Here is a 24138-nt window from a genome sequence, read left to right as displayed (position 1 = left end):
CGGCCTGTGGTATTGTTATGCTGACCCGTGGGTGACACCATTTTGAAAGTATATGCCTGTTATTGTTAATGTGGAAGAAGACACGTGCGACAGATTTCAAGGCACCCATTTGCCATTTCTGTTTAGTCTGAAGTTGTGGAGGATTGTTCTGAAATTGGCAGTGTACTTAATCAATTCAAGGAGAGTTTACACGAGATTGACAGATGTTTCAGTCTTGATGTATTGTAGGCTCGGCCTGCATCATGTACATGTATGTAGTAATTGTATGTTAACCCAACGCACTTGTAATGCATGCACAATGCCTGCACAGTGCTTGTTGAATTTGAACATGGTGATAGATATTATCATAGATTTCTGATTTTAATTTACAATCATTAATTTCAGGTGTCTAAAGTCACTATTTAATTATCTATGATATCCTTACTTGCCGATGCTTAATTTTTCTTCAGATCTGAGAGAATCTTCCGAGGTAGGTTTCAAAATGTGGATTTCTTTGTATTGCTCGGTGCATTTACCGTACTCCTTCATACTCCTTCACTATTTTTTCCTTGCAGTTCAAGAAGGGCTGGCCGATGTGACTGCGGCACCTGCATCGGTTACCACACCACGTAAGTTATGCCTCGACATCGTAGATTTGAAATTACGGCAGACCTGCCATGCCAGCCGAAATAAAGTGTTGCATTTCTGGATGGTGAAAATTCAGACGACATACATGTAGGCTTACAGGTATAACAGGATTGTATATTTGGCCCCTCCAAGTTTTTTGTCATTTTAATCTTGTAAAACTGGTCCGTCCCCCGAAAACCAAAAGTAACACTCTCTTTATCGCACGGACCCTATTTCGAGGAAAATTTCGAATTGTAAATTGTGAGAAAATGTGACTTTCTGACTGATAAACCAGCCGTGCAAATTTGAAACCATGATGTGTCATGTGTTAAAACATTCATAGTTCCCCTCATAATTTCCCTCAAAACTCTTTTCCTTTCAAAACATCAACCCTAGAGTTCTTGAGCATGATGTCATAGTCATCTACCAAGGTACATGTAATGAATAAAAATTTTTAATTAATGTAGTTAAATTAAAATGTTGGTCTCCCTTCTATTAAAGGAACAGGGACCCCAAATATACCGGTACATGTACAATCCCCCTATCTGCTCAGAGCGGAACAAAGCAGAGCATACATGTACTTGTTTTTTGTAGTACTCACCACATAGGCAGCATTTATAGTGGAATCAATGGTGTGTTTGACGCGGAGTACGCTGAGTACGCGTTATAAATTTATTCCTTAATTTATGGTCTTTGCGTACACGAAGAATGTGTGCAAGAACTCGCTTGGAAAACTTACCACCATCTGTCTTTCTTTTGTCACTTGGGGGTGCACTTCAACTCAGGGCCGATAACGAATCTGCAGAAGACCTCCCAAGTTCTTGTAATTTTTGCAAGCTTGCATGATTCAACGTTTATGAACATGCACTGGGTTTATCATTATCCCGAGGTCCCAAGGTGTAGCTAGTTTGAAACATAATTTCATTCATCAGCTGTACCTCATATTTTGTGAAACAACCCCAGCCTGATCAGTGGTGCCTGTGTGCGCCTCGTGCATGCAGTAGAAAAAGTCATTTCTATTTAGAATAAATGTGAAGCATGTCTTGTGTGATGTGATTCAGAGCACAGGTCGCCAGTGAAGAGACATATTCTGAATTTATAAAGTGCAGAATTTGCATTGATGTGAGAGTCTGTGGGACTTTCATACTCAGATCTTGATCCTGTCCTGTGATCCCAATGCTCTGTCCGTTAATCAGGCTTTGTTGTTAATGGACCAACAAACAAACGAGTTGGTGCAGCACCTATTTATCATCTGGTAAAAAGCACCCAATGGATGTGACACTAATAGAAATGGCCATATTGTCTAAGGTACATGTACATGTACATGTGCTTTCTGGGTATACGTGTGCTTTATGGGTATGCATGTTAGTTGGCAGTTTGGGCGTTCTGTTGTCAGACTGTCCCGTCCCGGTCTTCCAGGATCAACTGGTGGGTTTTGGGGCACCCCCAGTATTTTGCAAGATTTGAGAAAGGCAGGGCTTTTTCTTTGCCTTTAAATTTACAAAGAATGCGGCAATGGTTTCCCACATGTTATAGACTTTCCTTGAAATTTGGAAAGGTTTGTTACAAAATCGCCATGAAGAACATCTCGTTAATAATTTTTACATGTCTACTTGCATTGAAACGTGAACACTTTCAATTTTAAACAGAACCAACCAATTGGAACTGCAATTTTGAGCAGGGCATCTGCACCTACAGCCAAGCAACAGACGATGATTTTGATTGGACGAGGGATTATGGCGGCACACCTTCCCAGAGTACCGGACCCAGCTTTGACCACACCAAGGGAGACGGTATGCAAATACTGGTACTTCTCTGACATTCTATTGGGCCTGTGCATGAACCATTGAGGTCTGCAGGTGGTTGTAAAGAAACACAACAGTGAATCAGCTTGTTGCATCTGGCAGTGATGCGCCTTTAGGACGTGCTCACATCCATGTGTAATCCAACCTGACAAAATGAGTCACAGGTTGCCAGAGAAACGATTTAGAACAAACAGTCTTCGACAGAATCTTGCTCAATGAATTGATGCAAACCAGCAACCTTTTTATCCATTTCTTTACCCACCTTTTTACCCATTTCAAACTTGATGCCAAAATGGGTGATACTTCAAGATGAAACCAGGAGTGTCAGACATAGGGCCATAACACTCTTTCTGCTGGACTTAGTCATAAATATGCTACTTCCAAGTACAGTGCTGTCATCTGGCCCAAAGGTAAGTCAATGAATCAGACATTGAGGGCGCCCTCTTGCAGAAATGCTCGGATCTGATAATGAAGTTGAAAAGCCTTGATTTCCTTGGTTGTTTTGAGAATCGACATGCTTTGTTAGGTTCTTCTAAATGCTGTCTTTCGCCCATTTTTATCTTTAGCCAGTGGCTTCTACATGTACATCGAGACGTCCAGCCCCCGCGTCCAAGGCGAGAAAGCCCGCTTTCAGAGTGACATCATCCCTGCTGTCACCAGCAGCCGAATGTGCGTCACCTTCTGGTACCACATGTATGGCGATTACGTCCAAGATCTGAAGGTCTACCTGAAGACTGGCTCCGGCCTGGGCACTGCCGTCTGGTCGAGGTCGGGAACTCGAATCGACCAGTGGTATCGTGGGGACTTTAGTACCACACCCACTGCCGACTTTCAGGTTAGTTTTTTCAATACTTGAACGCATCCACAGCCACTGAGACCCTGTAAGAAGGATCAGCTCTTGTAGTTTGCAGGAATTGATGACATATTCCCTATTTATTTTACTGCTTAGCAATCGGGAGGAATTATCTGACCTATCCATTTCTTACATCGGTAGGTTGTCTTTGAAGGAATTGTTGGCTCAAGTTTCCAAGCCGACATCGCCATAGATGACATCGTGGTGACTACCGGTGAATGCCCATGTAAGAGACGTTGCCCTTGTATTGCAGACTCATTAAGACTATCACAGACGCCTTCAGACCATCACAAGACCTCCAGTCTGAGTTCAAGTCATTAGCTTTTAAAATGATCTGCCACTTTTACATTCCTTTGGTCTATTCCTACCTCAGCACTAGGTGGTTTCTTTGGAAAGGGCACTAACAGAAGTGGTTCTCCGTGTGGAGTGTCTCTTCCGAGGCAGCATTTCAATAGGAGTGCTGTATTTCCAATGGAACGGTCATCTTCTCTGCACTGAGAACAACTGCCTTGTTGTTTTCCAAATGGAACACTGCCACTGTTCTGAATTTACGAGACACTCCCTGCCTTGTGACAGATCTGGTGATGATGGTGTGGGATCAAGTGTTACGGATTACTTAAGTGAATATATCATGCACACAGTTACATGTATGTGTGTAGAAGGCATTAGGGCGAGAACCAGCACGTGAACCAACATGCGTGCCTACCCCATTCATTTGCACTATATTGCCTGGTTCAAACTGATGCTACACTTTGGAGTATGCCTGGACTTTTTGTGTGTAAAGGATTCATTTTTCTCGATCGTCTTCTCTGAACAGTGAGAGACTTTTGCGAGTTCCAGGACTCCCATCTCTGCGGGTTTCTTCAAGACACCATGGATGACTTTGATTGGTCCCAAAACAACGGAGGGACCCCGACGGCCAACACTGGGCCAGCGTTGGACGTCTCATATGGAACAGCCTACGGTAAGCTTTCTAATATCATGACTGACATAATATGCACTCACTAAACGCCTCGTTTTCTTACTCATTCTTGTTCTCAAAGCAAAATATTTGTACTTGCTCCAGGAAAACATTCCTTGGCATTTTACCCGAGGCAAAGTACTTATACTAATTGGAAACAACTCATGCTCATAGTGCGTCACTCATAAACAATCACTCAAACTCATGGTAAAGCTCTGTAACTCATAAAGGACTTTTACTTATGGTAAAGTACTTGTATGCAAGATGAAATACTCTTTGGTAAAATGCTTCCACTCTCACTGGTGGAAGAGCACCAGTACTTTGCCTTGTACTTTTGCTGATACTCATGGCAAAGTACCTGTACTGTTACTCACGACAGAATGTTCTCACTCACGGTAAGGTACTCGCACTCACACTCATTGATCTGTACTTGACTACAGGTCCGCATTGCAATAACATCTTTCATGCATTGTATTTATGAAATGCCTGTTATACAGTACAACAGAATTCACGGACAAAACCAGTCACGCTAGTCTGTCTCCTGCAGGCAAATACATGTACATGGAGGCTACCGGTCAGTCAGCAGGGTCAGTGGCTAGACTTATGACCCCTTTGGTGACCCCTAGCCCGGGCATCAGTCGCTACTGTTGGTTCTTCTCCTATCACATGTATGGCAACCAGATGGGTACCCTGAACGTTATTGTAAGTGAACTTCAGTTGAAAGTTTGATGGCCTGGACTTTGGCCACGAGTGCTTTGTGTTAGGAATGATAATGTACAGAAGGAAGATACAAGATGCGATCAAAGACGATGAGTTATTTATCAATCCAGGCCAGTTTATTGAGTTCCACTCCTCCAAAACGTATACCACGTTGACTTCGTATTTACGAGTAACCCCCATCTTGAAACAAGTAGACTTGTTAATTCTGAAATGCTCCTTCAAATGGATCAACAGTAGTTGAAGTTGAAACATGAAAAGATTTGATTTTCAGACATGTTCATTCTGAAATGCTTCGTCAAATAAAAGTTGACATGTGACTCATTTTGCATGATTGCCTCACATTATGTAAGTCTGAATTTTGAGGTTTGACTTGTCATACAAGAAGAATTTATCATTTTCCTGTAAAGGCTTTACTGCTACCATAGGGTTGTCCATCATAAGACAGGCACAGGACTTCCAGTATGAATTCGAATTTTAGACAACTCTGTGTGAACTGCAATAAACACACTTCATTGTTCTCGTTTCTATACCCTGTTGCAGCCGCAAGGGGCCAATTTCATAGAGCTGCTTAAGCAGGAAAAAACCTTTGCTTAAAAATCAAAGGTTACCAGCTCAAACTCTATCTGATTGCCATTCTAACCAAAAGACAGCTAAATACATGTATAATCCCAAAACAATATACATCACATGGAGTTTTCGCCGTAACCTGATTTGTCAAGCCAGGATTTTTCTTGCTTAAGCAAGTTTTGTGCTTAAGCAGTTCTATGAAATTGGCCCCAGCTGGTATTTACGTTTAAAAACGTTGACAGTCTGGGCTGTACAAACCTCTGGACTGCTCCACTGAATTACTGAACATTGCAATATATACAAGGAGGCGTAGATGTTCCGGTGCAGATTTCTTGTAGCTACCAAGCTCAGAAATTTGCTCAGGTCATACAAGTCTCGCCTCGCAAAACGTTTACCAATCAAACTTTCATGCAAATCACTTGTGACTGGTTCAAACCCATTACCCAATTCAGATGTCCTTGAGCAGGACAGTTTACCGCAATAGGTAGATTCATTGTTGTTGAAAAGACATTTATTATCTAAGTCTTTACATTGATTTGCGTACCAGCTGAACACAACCACCAACCAACAAACCATGTGGACCCGTAGCGGAAACCTCGGAAACTTCTGGTCGCTAGGATATGCAAAGGTGACCTCCACTCTTCCCTACCGTCTCGTGTTTGAAGGAATTGTGGGATCGGGGGACAGGAGCGACATAGCCATTGACGACGTCGGGTTCAACTTGGGGAGCTGTCCATATCAGGGTTAGTATTATGGTTTGGTCGTAGAGTCTTTCAACGGAAAGTCAAATCACAAGCCAGTCAGTAGGTAATCATAAGGTAATCCCCGGGAAATCACAAGGTAAGCATAATGTAATCACAAGCTGCATCATAAGGTAAACGCAAGCTAATCATAAGGTCATAACCGAGCTGTGGATTTCTTTTAATGGTTGATGAGACATCCAAACCAGGTACATGTAGCTCATCACCGTAAGTTAGGAGACTAGATAGGCTTCTCAGGATATGCTTTGGTCGATATGTAGAGATAATGGCTATTATGTAATCTTTCCAAAAGTCATCCAAATAACTTGGATGAATACAGAAAAACGGGTCAACATGTGGAACAGAGCTCACTTTAGGGAAAAAAGGATCTGTTCTATGGCAGAAATTCATATGAAGACAGATGGACTTGTTAAGTATACAAATAAATTTTGAAGATACAGGCATAAACTTGAAATCGTAGTGAAAGTTTTTTGGTGTTAGTTTCATGCTCTCTGTTTGCTTCTGTTTGGATGAAAAAAAAAAAAATTCTCACAAGTTTCCGTTTCTTTTTCCCCAGAAAATTGCGATTTTGAGAGTGGCATGTGTTTGTGGACGAATCAGGTGACAGGGGACGATTTTGATTGGCTGCGGCTCAGTGGCTCAACCACCAGTAGCTATACTGGCCCAGCCGTCGACCACACCACGCTGGGCCAGAACGGTGAGTAATGCACAAACTACAGAACGCCTTGCTAACTGGTCGCATGTGGCCTAGTTAAAAGTTTGTAACTCCCAATCGTAGGGCTGAGGTTTGAATCTTGCCAGGGGACTTGAGCAAGTCACTTTTAAATACCCAAACATCGTGGCCTTGAGCCAAGTCACTTTACCCAAACTTACCACCTACAGTAGGAGTATGAATGAGTACCTCTGAGGGTCGAGAGGGTGCTTACCGTGGTAGCACGTAGGGCCAATTTCATAAAGCTGCTTAACCCTAAATTTGCTTCAGCGCAAAAGTTGCTTAAGTGCAAAAAATTTGCTCAAAGAACAAAGGTTACCAACTCAAACTGTATGTGACTATCATGCTAACCAAAAGGCCATAGAGGTTTAGCTAGTATTCTGACTTATCAAGGAAGGTTTTTGACACTTAAACAAATTCTATGCTTAAGTACCTCTATGAGATAACCTCTGTTATAACCAAAGATTGAATAGCGCCAAAGGTGCAATATGGATAACTCTGCCCCAAAAATGTAATGCTTGAGCGCAGGCTCACCAGGTGCACGTGCCTGCTGCGGCACCTGCGCTTGTGCATTAATGTGCATTGCGCACGCGTATCGCTTGCTCAAATGGCGCCCATGCTATTATAACGTTTTACGTTTATTTCTAGTGAAGTTTACCATCTTGCGCCGCTTCGCGGCGCTATACGATCTTTGGTTATTACCTCGCCAGGGAGTTGCAAAGGACTATTGGCCCAGTGAACAAGGATAATACACACTACTGTTACACATCATATTGTTTTGCTGTTATTATTAGCAGTAATTACGTCACTTGGGCTGAACGCATCACAACATGCCAATTGGCTATGCCAACGCGTATCCAAGTGCAGACAGTACATGTAAACTCACCGGTACCACGGTAACAATACTGATTCATAGAAGAGAAGACAATGCATGTGTATGTTACCAATGAACTGGCCCAGGTAGAGAAGATCATGAAGAAATGTTCAGTTCTAGAGGTGGCAGGCAAAAGCGAGGTAAATTTTCTGGCGGAAACCTGCAGAATTAGGTAGGGACTGAAAAACCAATTCACTTGTTATGGCCTGGCTGGATTCGAACCCGGGTCACAGAAGTGAAAGGTGGGGCAAGTAACTACAGCACGATACTGACTCCCTCTTTCACTCTGACTTGAGGTAGTTGTTATAACTGGTCCCCTCCACAGGCTACTACATGTACACAGAGACCAGTTCTCCGCGGGTTCGAGGCGACCGTGCCATCTTCAAGAGCCCCGAGATCATCCCCAGCGCCAACGACCCACCGATCTGCTTCACCTTCTGGTATCACATGTACGGCTTGGACATCGGCCAAATGACAGTTTCCGTGGTGACGGAGCCCGGCACTGCAAACGAGGCCACCGTCACAAATTGGCTGATGGATGGACAGCAGAGTACCGATGAGTACAACTGGCTGAACGGCCAATTCGATGTGTCTGAGACCGTACCTTTTCAGGTGTGCAGGAGTTTTGTAAATGCAGTTAACTTCAGTTAATTTCATCACCTACACGTGGTCCACTCTTAATAACTGCTACAACACTGGGGAAAAAAAACCTTATTGAAGGATTGAAACAAACGTATGATACACAACCCTCGTGCCATTGCAGCTGCAATTGTTCAAGCAGATATGGTGATTGATAGAAAACAGACCATTTTACTCCTCTTGCACAGTACAGTAATAGAGGTGGGAAGATTGGGAACAAGACTGGGTATGAACTCTTCTGCAGTAATGCCTGCAATGTTGAGTTAACGTTCGTGGTGCTCTTGGGCTGTTGGTTAGGGTTTTGTGGATTCTCCAACCACAGGGTAAGGGGTTCGAATCCGGCTGTTGGTCCCATGTTGTGTCCTTGGGCATGATACTTTACCCCAACTTGCCTCACTCCACCAAGAGTATCAGTTGTCATCTCTTTGGGGGGGTAGAGGCCAAATGTGCTGTGGTATCACCTGCCAAAATCGGTCTCATGGTGTGATGAACAGGGGTAATAATTTTGCTGTCCATCATTGATACATTAAAACTTTCCCACCTGCTGTTTTGACCGTCAGAAACAGTCAAAAATGCCTTCCACTTGATTTCCCCCAGTATACAGACACATGTGGGAAATTTGACTTATTTTGGCTGATATGACAACTGTGTCAAGAATGTATCTTAGCATAGGAAGGTTTTAAAAGTGTTATATGAGCGTTACAGTCATATGTTACTACGTTTCATTCAAGACTGTTGTTTGAGCCCGCGGCAAAGGATAAGGAGTTGAATTAAACTCTTGCAAGGTTCAGTGACGTTTGTCCTTTGTTTCAGATTGTATTTGAAGGAGTTGTCGGGGCCAGTTACCAAGGTGACATCGCTATTGATGACATCGAACTTGTCGATGGAAATTGTGGTAGTAAGTGCAGCTTGGAAAAAGACGTTGCTTTTGACGGGAAGCTGGGTGTAACACCAAATCTTCATTTCTTTATCAAAATTATTAACACTCAGTTCTAGATTGGAGACTTTCCTCCATATCTGAAATTTCACTCTGAAATTTTAAATCTAGAACTAACCCTTGACCCACAAAGAAAATCTGAATGTTGGGAATGCCTTCTCCAAAAAATGTCAAAAGTCTCCAAAACATTTCAACCCTTTCTGTTTACAAATTTCTTTTTTTGCAGCTATTCCGCGAACGGCCGATCCGTTCCTCTACGTCAACAACTGCACCTGTGACTTTGAGGCTCTCCTCTGTTCCTGGACCCAGGATGCAAACGACGTCTTTGATTGGACGCTTACAACATCATCCACCCCATCGCAAGGGACCGGGCCGACTGGAGATCACACCGGAGGTAAGACTTGCCGTCGAAAGGTTTGACTGTAGGGCGAGAAAGAATGCATGCACTCCCAGCCTGACTACCCCTAGCTGTTCTTAATGAGGCTTGAAAGCAGTGTGCGCTCGAACTCATCCGCATTAACATGAAACCCAAATGGCTTGAATCATGAAATTTATACCGTTTCCGTGTAAAAAAAGTCAGGTATCTTGGTCATAGCGGGCACCATGACTCTGCAGTGATAAAACACCATACGAATGTCTCATCTCTTTTTGAGACTTTTTTCGGGTTTTACCAAGATGGCTTAACTGAACCAAGCAAACCAAAAAAATGGTAAACACAAAACTGGAAGCGACTTCACCCAATTGATGTGGTAGCGCGCTAACCCAACTTGAAGTTGGTTTCGGTTTTTGGTTGGGTTTTTACAACATTGCTGCAAAGTATTGAAGTTTCGTCTCCTACCTGCTGCCAGGTGGTCACTACGCCTTCATTGAGACCTCATCACCCCGTGTCCAGGGCCAAGTCTCCCGCCTCATCTCCAGTGATCTCTTTGCGACGGCCCCCCGATCGGCCTGCTTGGAGTTTTGGTACCACATGTTCGGAGGGGGGATGGGTACGCTGACGTTCTACACCTCCACCGGGAGCGGACGGGTGCCGTTCTGGAGTCTCTCAGGCTCTCAAGCCAATGCCTGGAAAGTTGCAAGGATAACCGTGTCATCACCGGTCCAGTACAACGTAAGTTGAATTCAGTCACGAATGAAGTTATGTTACCCATGGTTACAAACATGTTTTGCAAGTCGGCAGAGACATTTTTGACGAAAAGGCCTTTTAAAGAATCTTGAGCAACTCAGATCAACAAGAACCCAAACATTTTTCATCCACATCAATTTGCACTGACCCTAGAATGCCAAACTCGTACAAGACATCCTAGGTCACCGCACAAATTAAAGGAATGTCAGAAAAAAGTTTTCACGTGACGTTTAAAAATGATTTGGCAAAATCCAATTTTGGAAAAGTTGTCTTAGAATTTGACTTGGCTTACACAACTGGAGAAGTGCAGTAGTGCTAGACCCCTTACAGAGGTGTAAGTGATGTTTCAAACCACAGAGCTCAGATTGCTGTCTTTGATGCAAACTAAAAGAAAATTACTAACATGAAAAACAAACTCAAGACTCACCGTGTGGGGATCCAGTCACATCAGTATATTGTCATAAGAAACATATTGATGTATATTTGACACCCCCCTTTTCCAATATTGAATTTGAAGCCATGTCCAACTTGTCCAAGTCAGGAACATTTATGACTACAGCTACACGTTTTGGCACAGGTATTCTGTAGTGGATAGCCACAGCCGCAGAAAACAATGTCCACATTAGAAATGGCCTCAGACTTGCCAATGAATAAGGTTGCGGCCTGCACTAACAAGGGCTCTGACTATGAACCAACCAAGGGAGGCAGATGAACTCTGCCTTCCCCATTCATGTCAGGAATCAGTGGTCAACTACCAAACAACAAGAACAGAACCTCACTTCCAATTTTTCTCTCAGAATGAAACAGAGGTTTGTTTGCGATTTCTCCTGAAGATGTATAGTCTCTTTTTTGGTACACGATATGCAACCTTGTCGTTTAACATTTCTTTTCGGCAGATTGTTATTGAAGGAGTTGTGGGTTCTAATTATCAAAGCGATGTCGCCATCGATGATATACTCTACACGCTTGGAGCCTGCCCACCAATCAGTGAGTAGCGGTGTTGACCAATCAGAATCTGAGATCCTGGAAAGCCCAGAGCGGGACCCTAGAAATGATAAAACGATTGTTTGAAGAGAAGCAATTTACTTATTCAACACAACAATGAAAGCTGTTTTTAGAGAACTCAAATCCAAACACGCACTGCATGATGTAGCATGATTGAGTTGCATAGCTATCAGGTGTAGCTCTAAATTACTGTACCTCATCCGTGCTTTCACAACCAATCTTGCAAATCTCCCTTTCTTTTTCTTTGCTGGGTTGTCATGGCCATTGAAAAATTCCTTCAGTTTTCAAGTTCCATTGATCCCATCACTTGGTGGATGTTCTGCACGACAGATGCCTCGTGGTGCCTCTTGCATCTTCAGGCTCTTCATTTCTCTTATTTCCAATCATGGGTTCTCTTCTTTTCAACCAATCAGGAACGTGTACCTTTGAAACTGACAACTGTGACTGGACGCAGGAGTCCAGCGCAGATGATTTTGACTGGACCCGAGTTCAGGCCTCGGCTGCCTCCCATTCCTCCGGCCAGCTCGTGGACAAGACGACTGGAACGTCAAACGGTGAGTCGGTTTGAACTCCTTAAAGTGCTGCGTCCAATCTGCTGCTGAAGAAAGTAACCTCATGGCCTAGTGAGCAGGGGAAGTAATGGTGAAGCACAGTGTTTACTTCACATGCCGACGTGGATTAAAGTCGGACTCAAGTCCCACTTTTTGACCTGAGACTTGACTTGAAAAAACAATTGACTTGCAATCTTGATGAAAATTACCTGAGACATGACTTGAATATGATTGGCTGACCTTACCAAATTTTTTAAATACATGTACATGTAAGTTAAAAAAAAAGAATTCTGTGAATTTCTTCTTGCAAAACCAAACCTTTCTGTTGTCATACATATGTTTTATCATTAGATACATCAGCATTTAAAGATGGAAAAATTTGACAGACAAGTGAGCCCTGAATACAAAACAGATTATGTCAAATCACCAATTAAGGATGTCATAAAAAAGTGTTTATACTTTATCAATTGTGATGTTAAAAAATGCTCATAACACTGACTTGGTGAAATATGATTACGGAAAAATTAACTTAAATAATGCTAACTTGAAAGAGGACTTTTTGGAAAAATTATTGCAACACGACTTGACTTGCTGAGAGACTTGGCTTAAAACCTGGAGAATTAGTTTGAGACCTCTACAGAGGTGAAAAATAATCAATAAGCATTGATCACAAATTTGTCGAGTAGTTTTAAAGTCACTGGATGGATGAATTCATCGCACTTTAGGTTATGTTATGTACCTCAATCCATCCCTTGGGCAAAACCTGGACCGTGCCATCATGTATTCTGGCTACTACCAACCGTCACTGATCGGTGAATGTCTCAAGTTCTGGTATCACATGCACGGCTCAGCTGTTGGCACCCTGCGGGTTTACACCTATGTCAATGGAGTCTTGGGTCCAGTGCTGTTTGAAAAGTCAGGGGACCAGGACGACGTGTGGCGGTACGCGACGGTGACATTGATGAATTCAACCTATGAATTCAGGGTAAGTTTACTGTTCACGATCTTGGAGGTGAAGTTATGTCGACTTAACTACAAAAGCGATTTTCCTTTCTAACTGTCATTGAAGCCCAAATCGAGAGAAAGGGGCACTGCATTGTGGGAAAATGTCAACATCGTGCAACATGCATGTAACAAGCTTTTCTTGAACAGAAAGCCAATGTGCATATTTTTAAGATTTGAGTTCTATAGACACTGTGATCCTGTTGTGCAGATATCACACAGAACATGGTTACATAACAATTCTCATATTTGAACTGGTTAAAATTGCTGTAGCATAAATCTTCCTTCAAAAACTTCAAAGTGTATTGTTCATTTTGTAAATTCTCATAATTTCAAAGATCCATCATGTTTGAAATTTTGATTTTGAAATTTTACAAACTTTGCTAGTTCAATATGTGTCCTGTGTCACAGGCTGCCATTGAAGGCACGCTTGGAACGAGCCAAACCGCTGACCTGGTCCTAGACGATGTTGATATCAGCGTTGGGCCATGCGACCCTCCAGGTATAAAAACATCTTGTTGCTAATTTGTTGTTTTCCGGTAGGCAAATCGGGAAAGTTGAGAAGCAGTGAGTCACAAAGGATCGCAAAAAATGCAAACCCCAACCAAGAAAAAGATATTGAGAGCTTTTTGGATGACTGGTTGGTTCTGAAAGTGAAAATTCAATTTGAAATTTGAAAAGAAATGATTTGAAAGTTATAAATTTATAAGTTATAAATTATAAATTAATATATGACATGGGCCAGGCTGTCCATGAGGAGTACATTTTGGGGAAACGTTTAAGTTTTCTGGTCCAGAATTTCTGGGTTGTGTTTTTGTGTAGCATCCTGCATTGATGTCAACCTTTCGGGTAAAATAATAAAATAAACAAGTTTCTTGTTTCTGCCAGATTCCCTCTTCCCATCTTCTTAATTTTTGACTTCTTTTTTGGGGGGGGTTAAATTTCCAAGATTTTCAATTTCCAATTTTTAACTTTTTGCTTCTAATAACTTTCGCAACTATCAATGCACGATTGAAATCTATTGCATCCATCCTCCATCCTGGAAATATGCAGTGATCAGAAAACAAGGCTGCCTCTATTTTTCATTGAAAAACTCAGACAAGAAACTATTTTATACTTGGGTTGAAGGGGTTTCTCAGACCTTTGCCCTATTCAGAGGACAATTTTCCCGATGAATTTCATTTTTGGTAAGGAAAAAAAATCACTATTTTTTCTGAATGACTAGGATTCTGTGATTTTGAGTCTGGCACATGCGGTTGGGTGAATGAAGCAACCCTGGACGATTTTGATTTTGTTTGGACACGGGGAGCTGACGCCTCCTCTTTAGCCCCGCCCAATGACCACACCCTTGCTAGTGATCTCGGTAAGTCAAGTGAAAATCGACTATGAGTTCTTGGGAATGGTTGGTCTGTGAAGGATAAAGTCACCAACATTTATAAGGGACCATGGAATACACTGTATCATTGTGTTTTGGTAGTTTTGTTCAACTTTTTTTTTGCAATTTACAAAGTATTTCAGAATCTCATTGCTTGTTGCTTAAATAAACGTCCATATTTGTGAGCCAAGCTGTGATGCCAGCCTGTTGCATCGATATACGCTGGAACATTTTGTATTTTGCCATCCTGAATTATATTTGCTTTGGCAATTTGCTGTGTTTCACAATAAGCCAGCGAGCAACCTGTCCTTAGAATTGTTTTTAATGGAAATCTGCGACTCAAAATTTGAACATTGAAAAGTGCAAACTGAACATTGTCTCCCCTGATTTACATCGCAGCAAGAGAACCCTTCTCCAGAAAAGCCTCCACAAATTCTCAGTGCCCAAAAAAGTGCTTTTTTCTTAACCCAAGAAGGATTTCAAGTAGTTTTAGAACAGCGTAGAGGAGTTTAAAGGAGCACACACAATTCAGGCTCAGTTATGATTCATTGCACGGAACCTTCGCACTTTTTTTTCCAGGGTACTACATGTTAATAGAGACTGCTGCTATCCCTACTGGCCGAAAGGCGTGGCTATTCAGCGAACATTTCAGCCCTGCCTCTGCCGGTGCTAACTGTTTCACCTTCTGGCTCTACATCTACGGCAGCGGTAAGTCTGTTCACGCAGAAGAAGTCTCCTAGTTAGAACATCTTGTTCTCATTGCAAAGAGAGGGGGGAGGGGGGCTGTTCCGCTGGGAACTGAACATTCCAATCAGAACGTGGCTTCAGAACAATCTCTGTTCACACAGTGGACCGTTTCTACTGATGCTTAGATTTCCTGATGGAATGTTAGTTTTCCACCGTGGACAGTCCAAAGGAACGCGAATGTTGTCAAATTTTGAGACTCCCTCTAATAGCCTAGAGTTGCTGTCAGGTCCACCACTATAGACGTTATTCACAAGTCGGCCATATTGAATTGATAACGACGTTAACTGTTTTTTTTTGTTCTGGGAACCTAAGAATAGAAATAAAATCAACGAAAGGGAAAGGAAAGTTCATCACTGATTAACTTCATTTAGAGTGATGAACAATTCAAAATTTGTTATTATGATTTATTATATCTAAGTGCTTTAATCAACATTGAAAAATAAGTGAGTCAAGGAACCCAAAATAGTCTGGCGCCACCTGATTTGACAGATTAGTGCTTGGAACTTGGAACTGGCTTTACTCACACCCTAGGGAGTTGGGGTTAGGAGTCGCTGCTTTGTTTTACTTGCCGCATGGTCAAACCAGCCAGCATGTTACAATATAGACTTTCCCGTCATCACTTATGAAAAATCTTTATTTCTCCCCGTCGCTGCTTTTTTAGGAGTTGGCAACATGACTGTCTACGTCAAGGACACAGCATCCGGGTCGATGATGCCTCTCCACATCGAGTCCGGAAATCGCGGTAGCCTCTGGCACGAGATCTCGGTCACCATTATCAACAATGCCGAGTTCCAGGTGTATCTAGAAGGCGTGGAGGGACTGAATGCAAGCACAGCGATCATGGCGGTGGATGACACGCGGCTAGTTGACGGTGGTTGCATGAGTAAGTCGATAGGTCGAACCATAGATAGGAGCAGAGTAGCAGTTGTGTCTCCGGAAGGGATGTATTCTTGTATCAAATTCAACATTGACAGAAATAATAATTTCTTCCGTAAAGTGTTTCTCTGGTGTCGGACCTCACAGCAATATAATGGAAGGTAATGAGTATGAAAATATTTGCTCGGCAAAACAGATTACCAGCCAAAACTTTATTCAGTATTTGTTGTGTTGGACAGGTTTCTAGGCAAAACCTCATGCAGTATGTACTGCGCGAGACCAGTTACCAGCGAAAATGTACTGTGGTATATACTGCATATGTCTGGTGACCAGCCAAAACTGAATGCAGTATAAATTACTTGGGACCGGTTACCAACTGGTTTTAGCGTAGCTTAGCTCATCAAGTTTATAAAGCACCATTTCCTTCATATGAGCACCATAAAATTAGGCCCTGTTTTTTTAACCTTGCAAAACTTGAAATATTCCAAATTTGACAGTGGTTTTCTGGACTCAATTGTTGCTGTCAATTTTCCCATCTGCAATCTCTTTATTCCCAGTTCCCGGCCAATACGACTGTGACTTTGAAATCGACAGCTGCAGCTACACCGATGCCACAGACGATGATTTTGATTGGACGAGATCCAGCTTCTCAACGCCCTCCCTTGACACTGGACCTTCTTTTGACCACACCACAGGAACTGGTCAGTTTCTTTAAAGAGTCACCCATAATTCAATGCTTCTTTAGGTACCAATGTGGAATAGGCCACTCTTTGTTTGCCTGTAATATATATGGTCGGCCAGCGGTTACAGAAAATCACTCTACAATTTGACCTCAAATTTGTTCAAAATTCACATTTTTCCCGTTAAGTTTGAAGAACACTTGGGCATGCAACTTATCCTCAGATCAGACACAAGTAACAGACACAAGTAACAGGCACACGACCAGGCACAAGACCAGACACAAGACCATGCACAAGACCAAACACAAAACCATGCACAAGACCTGACACAAGACCAGACACATGACCAGACACAAGATCAGGCACAAGAACGGGCACAAGTAACAGGGTGAACAGTGACAAAGGAATGCTTTTGTTGCAGTTCATTTGAATAGATTGTGGCTTGAATTCAGACTGGTGTTCTTGTGTGGTCTTGTGAAGGTCTTAAGTGGTTTTCACTACAACACTAGTTCAAGCAGTCTGTAATAAGCTTTTTGCGAGTTAAATTGGAATAAAATCTGGTACTCTGAGTTCTTTAAATTCACGTGAACATAACAATTTGAATTCTCCATACTAAAAATACTGTTGCTATACTTCGTGATTCGGGGCAAGCTTTTGCTTAGTTACTTAAGAGATGCCTTGCAACAATACACGTACACTGATCAGTGGATAAGAAGGGCACAAAGGAGCCAGTCTATTCCAGAGATGGTGGTCACTGAGCAAAAGCTTGCCCCGAATCTCGAGGTATAGCAGCAGCGCCTTTAGTCTGGGGAATTAAAATTGTTTTGTTTCTCTGCAATCAAATTACTCAGTGTACCAGATTGTATTCAAATTTAACTTGCAAATGGCTCATTTCAAGGCGTTAGGTCAACAGTTGAAACCGTTGAGCATTCCCGGAGCTTAAAGTGATAGGTGTGCTGACATGTCTAACTGATTTCCCATATAAACGTGCACAAAGTCCAAGCAGCGTGTGGAAATGGGTCCTGTGTTGAACTTCAATTTGGTCACTGTTCACTGCCTGTTGGGGTAGCAAATGGCCTTCTGTGAATGTGGCCTGGTGTAGTATGGAACAATATGAGGTTCGGCCATTAACAGATATCCTAAAGGTACCGTATTATTTGCCCTCGTTAAATCAGAGTTTGTCGCATCAGAAGTTGGAAGTGGTATCTTATGGTTCATAGATAACTGATTGCTTGAATTCAAGGTTGATGATCATTGCCCTGTCTGCAGTAAACTTCTTTCATTAGGCAAAGTCAGGTTTATTAAAACCATTGCTGGAACTAAACCGAACAATCATTGGACGTAATGTTTTGACAACCTCGTCGTTATCTTCTAAGGGGCTGGCTTTTACATCTTCATTGAGACTTCCTCACCCCGAGTCGTCGGTGAGAAAGCCCGTCTTGAGAGTGCCACGGTCCCACCCACGCTAGAGAACTGTCTGGACTTCTGGTACCACATGTGGGGAGATGATGTGGATACGTTGAAGATTTATGCCAGGGCAGATGGAGCTGGGCTGGGCTCACCGGTCTGGATTCGAACAGGTACCAGGGATGACCAGTGGTACCAGGGACGGGTTGCTCTTGCCATGGCAACCTCGTATAAGGTAAAGAAACTGAGCATCAATGAATCAAATCTGACTTTTTAAATTATGTATTATAATTAATATAGTCTGTGAAAAAATCTTGCCATCCAAGTCCTTCTTTTATTATGCAAATAAAATAGACAATTGTCGTAAAGGGTTGTGAACTAGTTCAACACCGGTACAATTTTATTTGGTGAGGTCTGGTAGACTTTCTGTGGTCAGACGCACCTTTTGAACCTTGGTCATGGTTTGAAGTTCATAGTATTGGAAAATTTCTCAGACATATTTCATTGGGTTTTATGTACAGTACGTGTTTGAGGCTGTGGTTGGAGCAAGCTTCCTGAGTGATATCGCTCTGGACGATGTCAGGGTTTATGCCGGACCTTGTGAAGGTAAAGGGGATTGTTTATTACTAAAAAGTTGGGTTTTTGGACCTTCTTAAGTTAGGAGAGGTATGAGATTCCCCGCTCAAGAGCTCAACTATCTAGTAAACCAATCTTTCTTCATTAATCTTGATAAGCATACGGAGATGCCTGTTTTAAGTACATCTGTGAAAAGTAAAAATCTCCAGCTGACCTGACCTGTCCAGTTTTCATGATATTATTGTCAAAATGACCTGAAGATATTTGTGGAAAAACACTCAAAGGCTTGGTGCGATAATAGCCATTAATAAATAAGTGTTGATATTGAACAAAATTTAAAGGTAACGGGAATTTTAGATATAATTTGGTTGTGTAAGTTAACACACACCCCCCCTGTTTTATTGAATTACACCATAAAATACAAACTGCAAACTCTGTATGCTAGAGACTTGAAATCAGTGGAGTATTTATCCCCACATTTTTGTCAATTTTTGATGCGTCTGATTTCAAACATGCGTTCCAGATTGATAAGGTATTTTTCCCTACTTTGCAGCCCCCAACCTGTGTGAGTTTGAGGAGCCAGACTTGTGCGGGTACACCTCCGACCCAACAGCCAATTTCAATTGGACACGGAATGCAGGCAGGACGCTGACGCTACTCACCGGTCCCAGTGTGGACGTGTCCTATGGCTCTGCCAATGGTATGCGATAAGCGCAGAGGTTTTGCTGAGTCCTCATGTACTGTCGAAGTTGAGGCCAGTTTTTTCAAAAGTTCATCCACTTAATCCAGTCACTAGTCCTTTCTTAAAACCAGTGTGAAAAGTCAGGTGAATGCTTTTGACATAATGCATTTGGGGAACTTGTGGCTTGGCTTAAGACTTTAGGTGGCTTTTCAGGATGTGTGGATTTAAAGGGGACTTTGAGAACTCTTTATAGACTGTTTCGGGCTTTAAGGATTTGTGACAGACCTACACAGACTTTTGAGGAATTGTGAAAGCCTCTCAGGTGTTAATGAAGACTTTTAGTAGACTTTCGAAGGTCTTATAAGGGCTTGTGGCCTTAAAGTGGCTATAATGATTTGTTACGACTTACAGAAGTTGTTAGAACAATAAACGTTGTGAGGACTTGTGGACTTACATGCACTAGGGCTGTCTGGGACTTGGTATGGATTCACTTTAAATTTCGAGGACTTACAATGAACTTTCTAGGGCTTACAAGGACTTGTTAGCTGGGGACTCTCAGAGGTTAGTCAGGACTTCTGATGGACTTACTTGTGCCTGGCTTATAACGACTTTAGGTTGACTCACAGGGGGTTTGAGGACTAGACTCTAGTTCTGAAATGTCCGTGCCGTTTGGTTCGACTCCAACAAGTTGTTAAGAATAGTTTCAAATCCGATTGACTTAAATCAACATACGTATGCACACTTTCTTGAAGGGCAATACATGTACACTGAGGCAACCAATCAACGTCAAGGCGATGTAGCAAGATTGATCTCACCACCGTTCGTCCCTGACCAGAGCACTCAGACAGTTTGCTGGAGGTTCTACTATCACATGTTTGGAGACGAGATGGGAACCCTACGGGTGAAGGTATGAATAATGCATGATTTAGGTCATGAATAATTCATGGTTGGTCCCTGACTAAAACACTCTGCTAAATATTTACTATCAAATGCTTTGTGATCACAGGCTATAACAAACAGGGTTACCAGCCAGAAAGTGATGATACGTACATTTATGTTTGTTGTGACTGATACTCTGCAAATATTTGCCCAGCACATTAATTTGTCAGGAAAATTTTCTGCTAAGCATTTGTATTAAAGTTGCATCACAATGTGTAACCTTGGGAGGAAGGTTTGATTAATGCATGAATTACTGTTTGAATAATTCATAGTAAATTTGCATGAGAAAAGAGTTGCATCAACTTCATTATTTGTCAACCTCCATCCCAACAGGTATTTGGTGATCCCAACATACTTTGGTCTATGAGCAGCAACTTTGGCGATCAGTGGTTCCTGGGAGAGGTTGAGCACACCAGTCAGACTGCCTACCAGATGGTCTTTGAAGGGGAGATCGGCATCGGGGATCGTAGCGACATGGCCATTGATCACATCTCCAAAATTGCTGGACCCTGTCCCGCCCAAGGTGGGCACTCTCTCCCATCTACTTTGGCATGGGTTCTTGTGCATTTGTCGCGGGCCTGCATAGCGCAAGTGACCAAAGTTGGTTCCACCCTACTCTGTTTTGCTTGCATGCAATTGACATGGTTCCTTCTTCCCCATATTTTGTCGGTTAGGAGGCATATCACGTCTTGATGGGATACTAATTGAACCCAAAAGTTTGAAAGAGATGCAAAACTTAAATGAGACGGTGGGTAAACAAGTTATTACTCATTTTGATGTAGTGGGTCGTGAGTGTCTTTTTTCATGAAGCACTTGTTACATTAATACTGTTTTTGTCTGGATTTCGAGGCTTCTTCTCCTGTTGGGTTTCCAGGAAGTTGCGACTTTGAGCGTGATACGTGCACTTGGAGCAACCGGCAGGATGACTTGTTTGACTGGGTGCGGTTGAGCAGTGGCACAGCCAGTCAGTATACAGGACCCAGCGCCGACCACACCTGTGGAGTCTCAGGATCTTGCGCTCCAGGTAAAGTTTTGCCAAAATGTTGTACGATTTAGATGGTCCCTCTGAAAGGTCTTTCCATATTTGGGAGTGATTGATGCACACATCTGTGATGATACCACACAGAGCAAATCCTAGACGCTAGCCAAGTGGACAGAGTCCAACTGTCATGTTCTTTCCAGTTTCATGAATTGCCAAAGAGGTTAAAAGCAGTCACACGTGATGCTTTATAAAAAGTAAGCGCAAGACTTCTATAATCATAGCTGTGTAAGAGAACTATAGTCGTGCCTTTATAACCCCAGAAAAGTCGCGTACAGGAGTGAAAATTCATGGCTATCTTTTAACAACCATATGCATGCCACTGGATGTTTCTGGGAGTTCTCTTCAACCGCCACTCTTATCCCTGAATCAAAGATTCGGTTAAACTACGGGTAAAACCTCAGCTCGTGCATGGGCTGATATAGTCATTTCCTACACCAGTGTGCAACACTGTAACTCTTTGCAGGTTTTTTCCTGTACATCGAGACTTCATCACCACGTGTGCCCGGTGACTACGCCCGTCTCGCCAGCAGCTTCCTGACTCCGGGCCAAGATTTCTGCATGACGTTCTGGTATCATATGTACGGCGTGGACATTGGCGAGCTTCTTGTACTCAAATCCACCTTGTCTAGCGAGGCAGTCATCTGGTTTCTGTCCGGTCAGCAGAGCACCAACTCAACAGATTGGAAGTACGGTCAGGTCGGAGTGACAGACTCAAACCCTTTTCAGGTACTGTAGCTGAGGTTTTCCTTCATGGCTTATTAATGTTCTGTGTATGATCACAGGTTAGGTTAGGTAAGTCACAGTTGTGGTCACAGGTCCTGACACAAGTCCAGTCACAAGCCCAGTCACATACCCGGTCACAACTCAATTCAGTCACAAGTCTGTTCACAAGTGCAGTCACAAGCCCAGTCACAAACCCAGTCTCAACTGACAAGCCATAAGTCCAGTCCCTAGCCCAGTCACACGCCCAGTCACAAACCCAATCTCAACTGCCAAGCCAATTCAGTCTCCAATCTGTCCATAAGTCAAGTCTCTAGCCCAGTCACAAATCCAGTCACAACTGACAAGCCAATTCAGTCCCAAGTCTGTCCATAAGTCCAGTTACAAGCCCTGCCACAAGCCCAATCACAACTCACAAACCCATTTATTCGCAAGTCTGTCTATAAGTCCAGTCACAAGCCTAGTCACAAACCCAGTACAAGCACCAGGATAGGTAAGTCAAAGGATAACGTCTATACTCATCCCACGCCTGTGATCTTACTGTTGAGTTTGTGCATGCGGAGGCTTGAAATAGTCTGTTGAACATCTGTGTTGGTCTCAAGCAGCCATTGGCTAAAGCTGAGTATTGTAACAAATATCTCTCTGTGACGTAGCGTTAGAGTTAAATTAAAACCATCATAGAGCACTGTGGTTGTGATCGCTTATTAAGATACTGCACCCAGGCCATGTGTGAAATAATATTGTTGGCATGTTGTATTAAGCAACCACCAAATTGTTTTTCCGTTTGAGTAGTTACACTGAATCAATCTTCACTTAAATGACCATGTGACATACCTTGCGGTGATCATGTGACTCATCTCATCAGGTGATGTTTGAAGGTGTCGTGGGCAAGTCCTTTGCAGGCGATATCGCGATTGATGATGTACTATTTCTTCCTGGACTCTGTAATGGTAGGTCGCTTTCTTCAGTTTGCCTCAAATAATTTCGCAGCTAGAATGAGATACTGTCGCCGAATTCCTCTTTGACCATTAGCATGCCTCAGGAGAATGCCTAGTTTTCTTATCTTCTTACAGCTGCAGAGGGACTTGCACTCTGCCCACAAGATTTCAGCCGCCCTTTCAATCTGTTTGAAACACCAGGTTACTCTGAAATATGTACAGTCTTCGCAGTTCACGTGATAGGTTGATCTTCAGCCATCCCTATTGTAGAACTAAGGCTACTCTTGGAGACTGTGCATTTGTTTGTGTAGCTCCTAGGCTTTAGAACAACCTGTCCCTTCATGTAAGAAATGCCGAATCTGTTGACGCATTCAAGATTGCTACAAAAACTCATTTCGTTAAAGAAGCTTTTTCCAACGCCTAATATCACACCTCAGATAGTGATGGGTATTGTCATGCACAGTTGAGTATATTTGAATAGTACCTGCGCAATATAAATGTCCCTTGTTATTATTATAATTAAACTTAGCATGTATATAGGCCTCCATTATGATAGAGTGCTATTGTACTCATCGCGTTGTACTTTCTGTGTGTCTGTACTAGTTTTTGTGAAATGTAGGGGACTGAAAGAATGGAAATAGAGGTTGGCCTTGTATTTGTATAAGGAGACGATTTCTTTTGTTGGGGAAACTTTTGCATTTCATGTATTTCTTTGTGAATTCTTGGGCAGCTTTCCCAACCATTGCCGACCCGACCCAGTACGGCTTCAATGCGACGTGTGACTTTGAGGCTTCCCTCTGCTCCTGGCAACAAGCCAGAGACGACCAATTTGATTGGACGCGCTACCAGGGAAGCACGCCCTCTGTTGACACAGGACCAAGCGGGGACCACACAACTGGTTCAGGTAAATGCTGCTGACTACACTGCCCCTTTTTTTCTGGATTCTATAATTTTGTTTCTATAATTTAGAACCCGTTAAACCTACACAATCCTTGTCTTTTCAATTGGAATTTTCTCAACAATGAATGCAGGCTTCG

The 24138-nt window shown here is 42.6% G+C and overlaps 1 protein-coding gene across 2 annotated transcripts in view; it reads left to right on the top strand.

Moving 5' to 3' along the window:
• Positions 1 to 24138, top strand: part of LOC110983120 (MAM and LDL-receptor class A domain-containing protein 1-like) — a 133359-nt gene that overhangs the window by 3518 nt on the left and 105703 nt on the right. For both annotated transcript variants that reach the window (XM_087131058.1, XM_087131059.1), the window contains exons 2-30: positions 555 to 608; positions 2256 to 2399; positions 2978 to 3246; positions 3406 to 3490; positions 4082 to 4228; positions 4773 to 4927; positions 6060 to 6255; positions 6830 to 6970; positions 8185 to 8471; positions 9312 to 9396; positions 9662 to 9829; positions 10284 to 10546; positions 11458 to 11548; positions 11980 to 12120; positions 12843 to 13102; positions 13531 to 13621; positions 14345 to 14482; positions 15074 to 15202; positions 15903 to 16124; positions 16675 to 16818; positions 18174 to 18439; positions 18726 to 18810; positions 19334 to 19480; positions 20215 to 20369; positions 20735 to 20924; positions 21276 to 21425; positions 21907 to 22169; positions 23029 to 23113; positions 23832 to 24005. In XM_087131058.1, the coding sequence (XP_086987184.1) occupies positions 555 to 608; positions 2256 to 2399; positions 2978 to 3246; positions 3406 to 3490; positions 4082 to 4228; positions 4773 to 4927; positions 6060 to 6255; positions 6830 to 6970; positions 8185 to 8471; positions 9312 to 9396; positions 9662 to 9829; positions 10284 to 10546; positions 11458 to 11548; positions 11980 to 12120; positions 12843 to 13102; positions 13531 to 13621; positions 14345 to 14482; positions 15074 to 15202; positions 15903 to 16124; positions 16675 to 16818; positions 18174 to 18439; positions 18726 to 18810; positions 19334 to 19480; positions 20215 to 20369; positions 20735 to 20924; positions 21276 to 21425; positions 21907 to 22169; positions 23029 to 23113; positions 23832 to 24005 (4725 nt within the window). The remainder of the gene's footprint in view (positions 1 to 554; positions 609 to 2255; positions 2400 to 2977; positions 3247 to 3405; positions 3491 to 4081; positions 4229 to 4772; positions 4928 to 6059; positions 6256 to 6829; positions 6971 to 8184; positions 8472 to 9311; positions 9397 to 9661; positions 9830 to 10283; positions 10547 to 11457; positions 11549 to 11979; positions 12121 to 12842; positions 13103 to 13530; positions 13622 to 14344; positions 14483 to 15073; positions 15203 to 15902; positions 16125 to 16674; positions 16819 to 18173; positions 18440 to 18725; positions 18811 to 19333; positions 19481 to 20214; positions 20370 to 20734; positions 20925 to 21275; positions 21426 to 21906; positions 22170 to 23028; positions 23114 to 23831; positions 24006 to 24138) is intronic.

The sequence above is a fragment of the Acanthaster planci genome, linkage group LG21, assembly GCF_054643075.1.
Source record: "Acanthaster planci isolate LZ-2023a linkage group LG21, COTS_SCS, whole genome shotgun sequence".
Taxonomy (NCBI): domain Eukaryota; kingdom Metazoa; phylum Echinodermata; class Asteroidea; order Valvatida; family Acanthasteridae; genus Acanthaster; species Acanthaster planci.
Note: the sequence above shows the minus strand (reverse complement) of the source record. Positions and strands in the feature narration are given on the sequence as shown.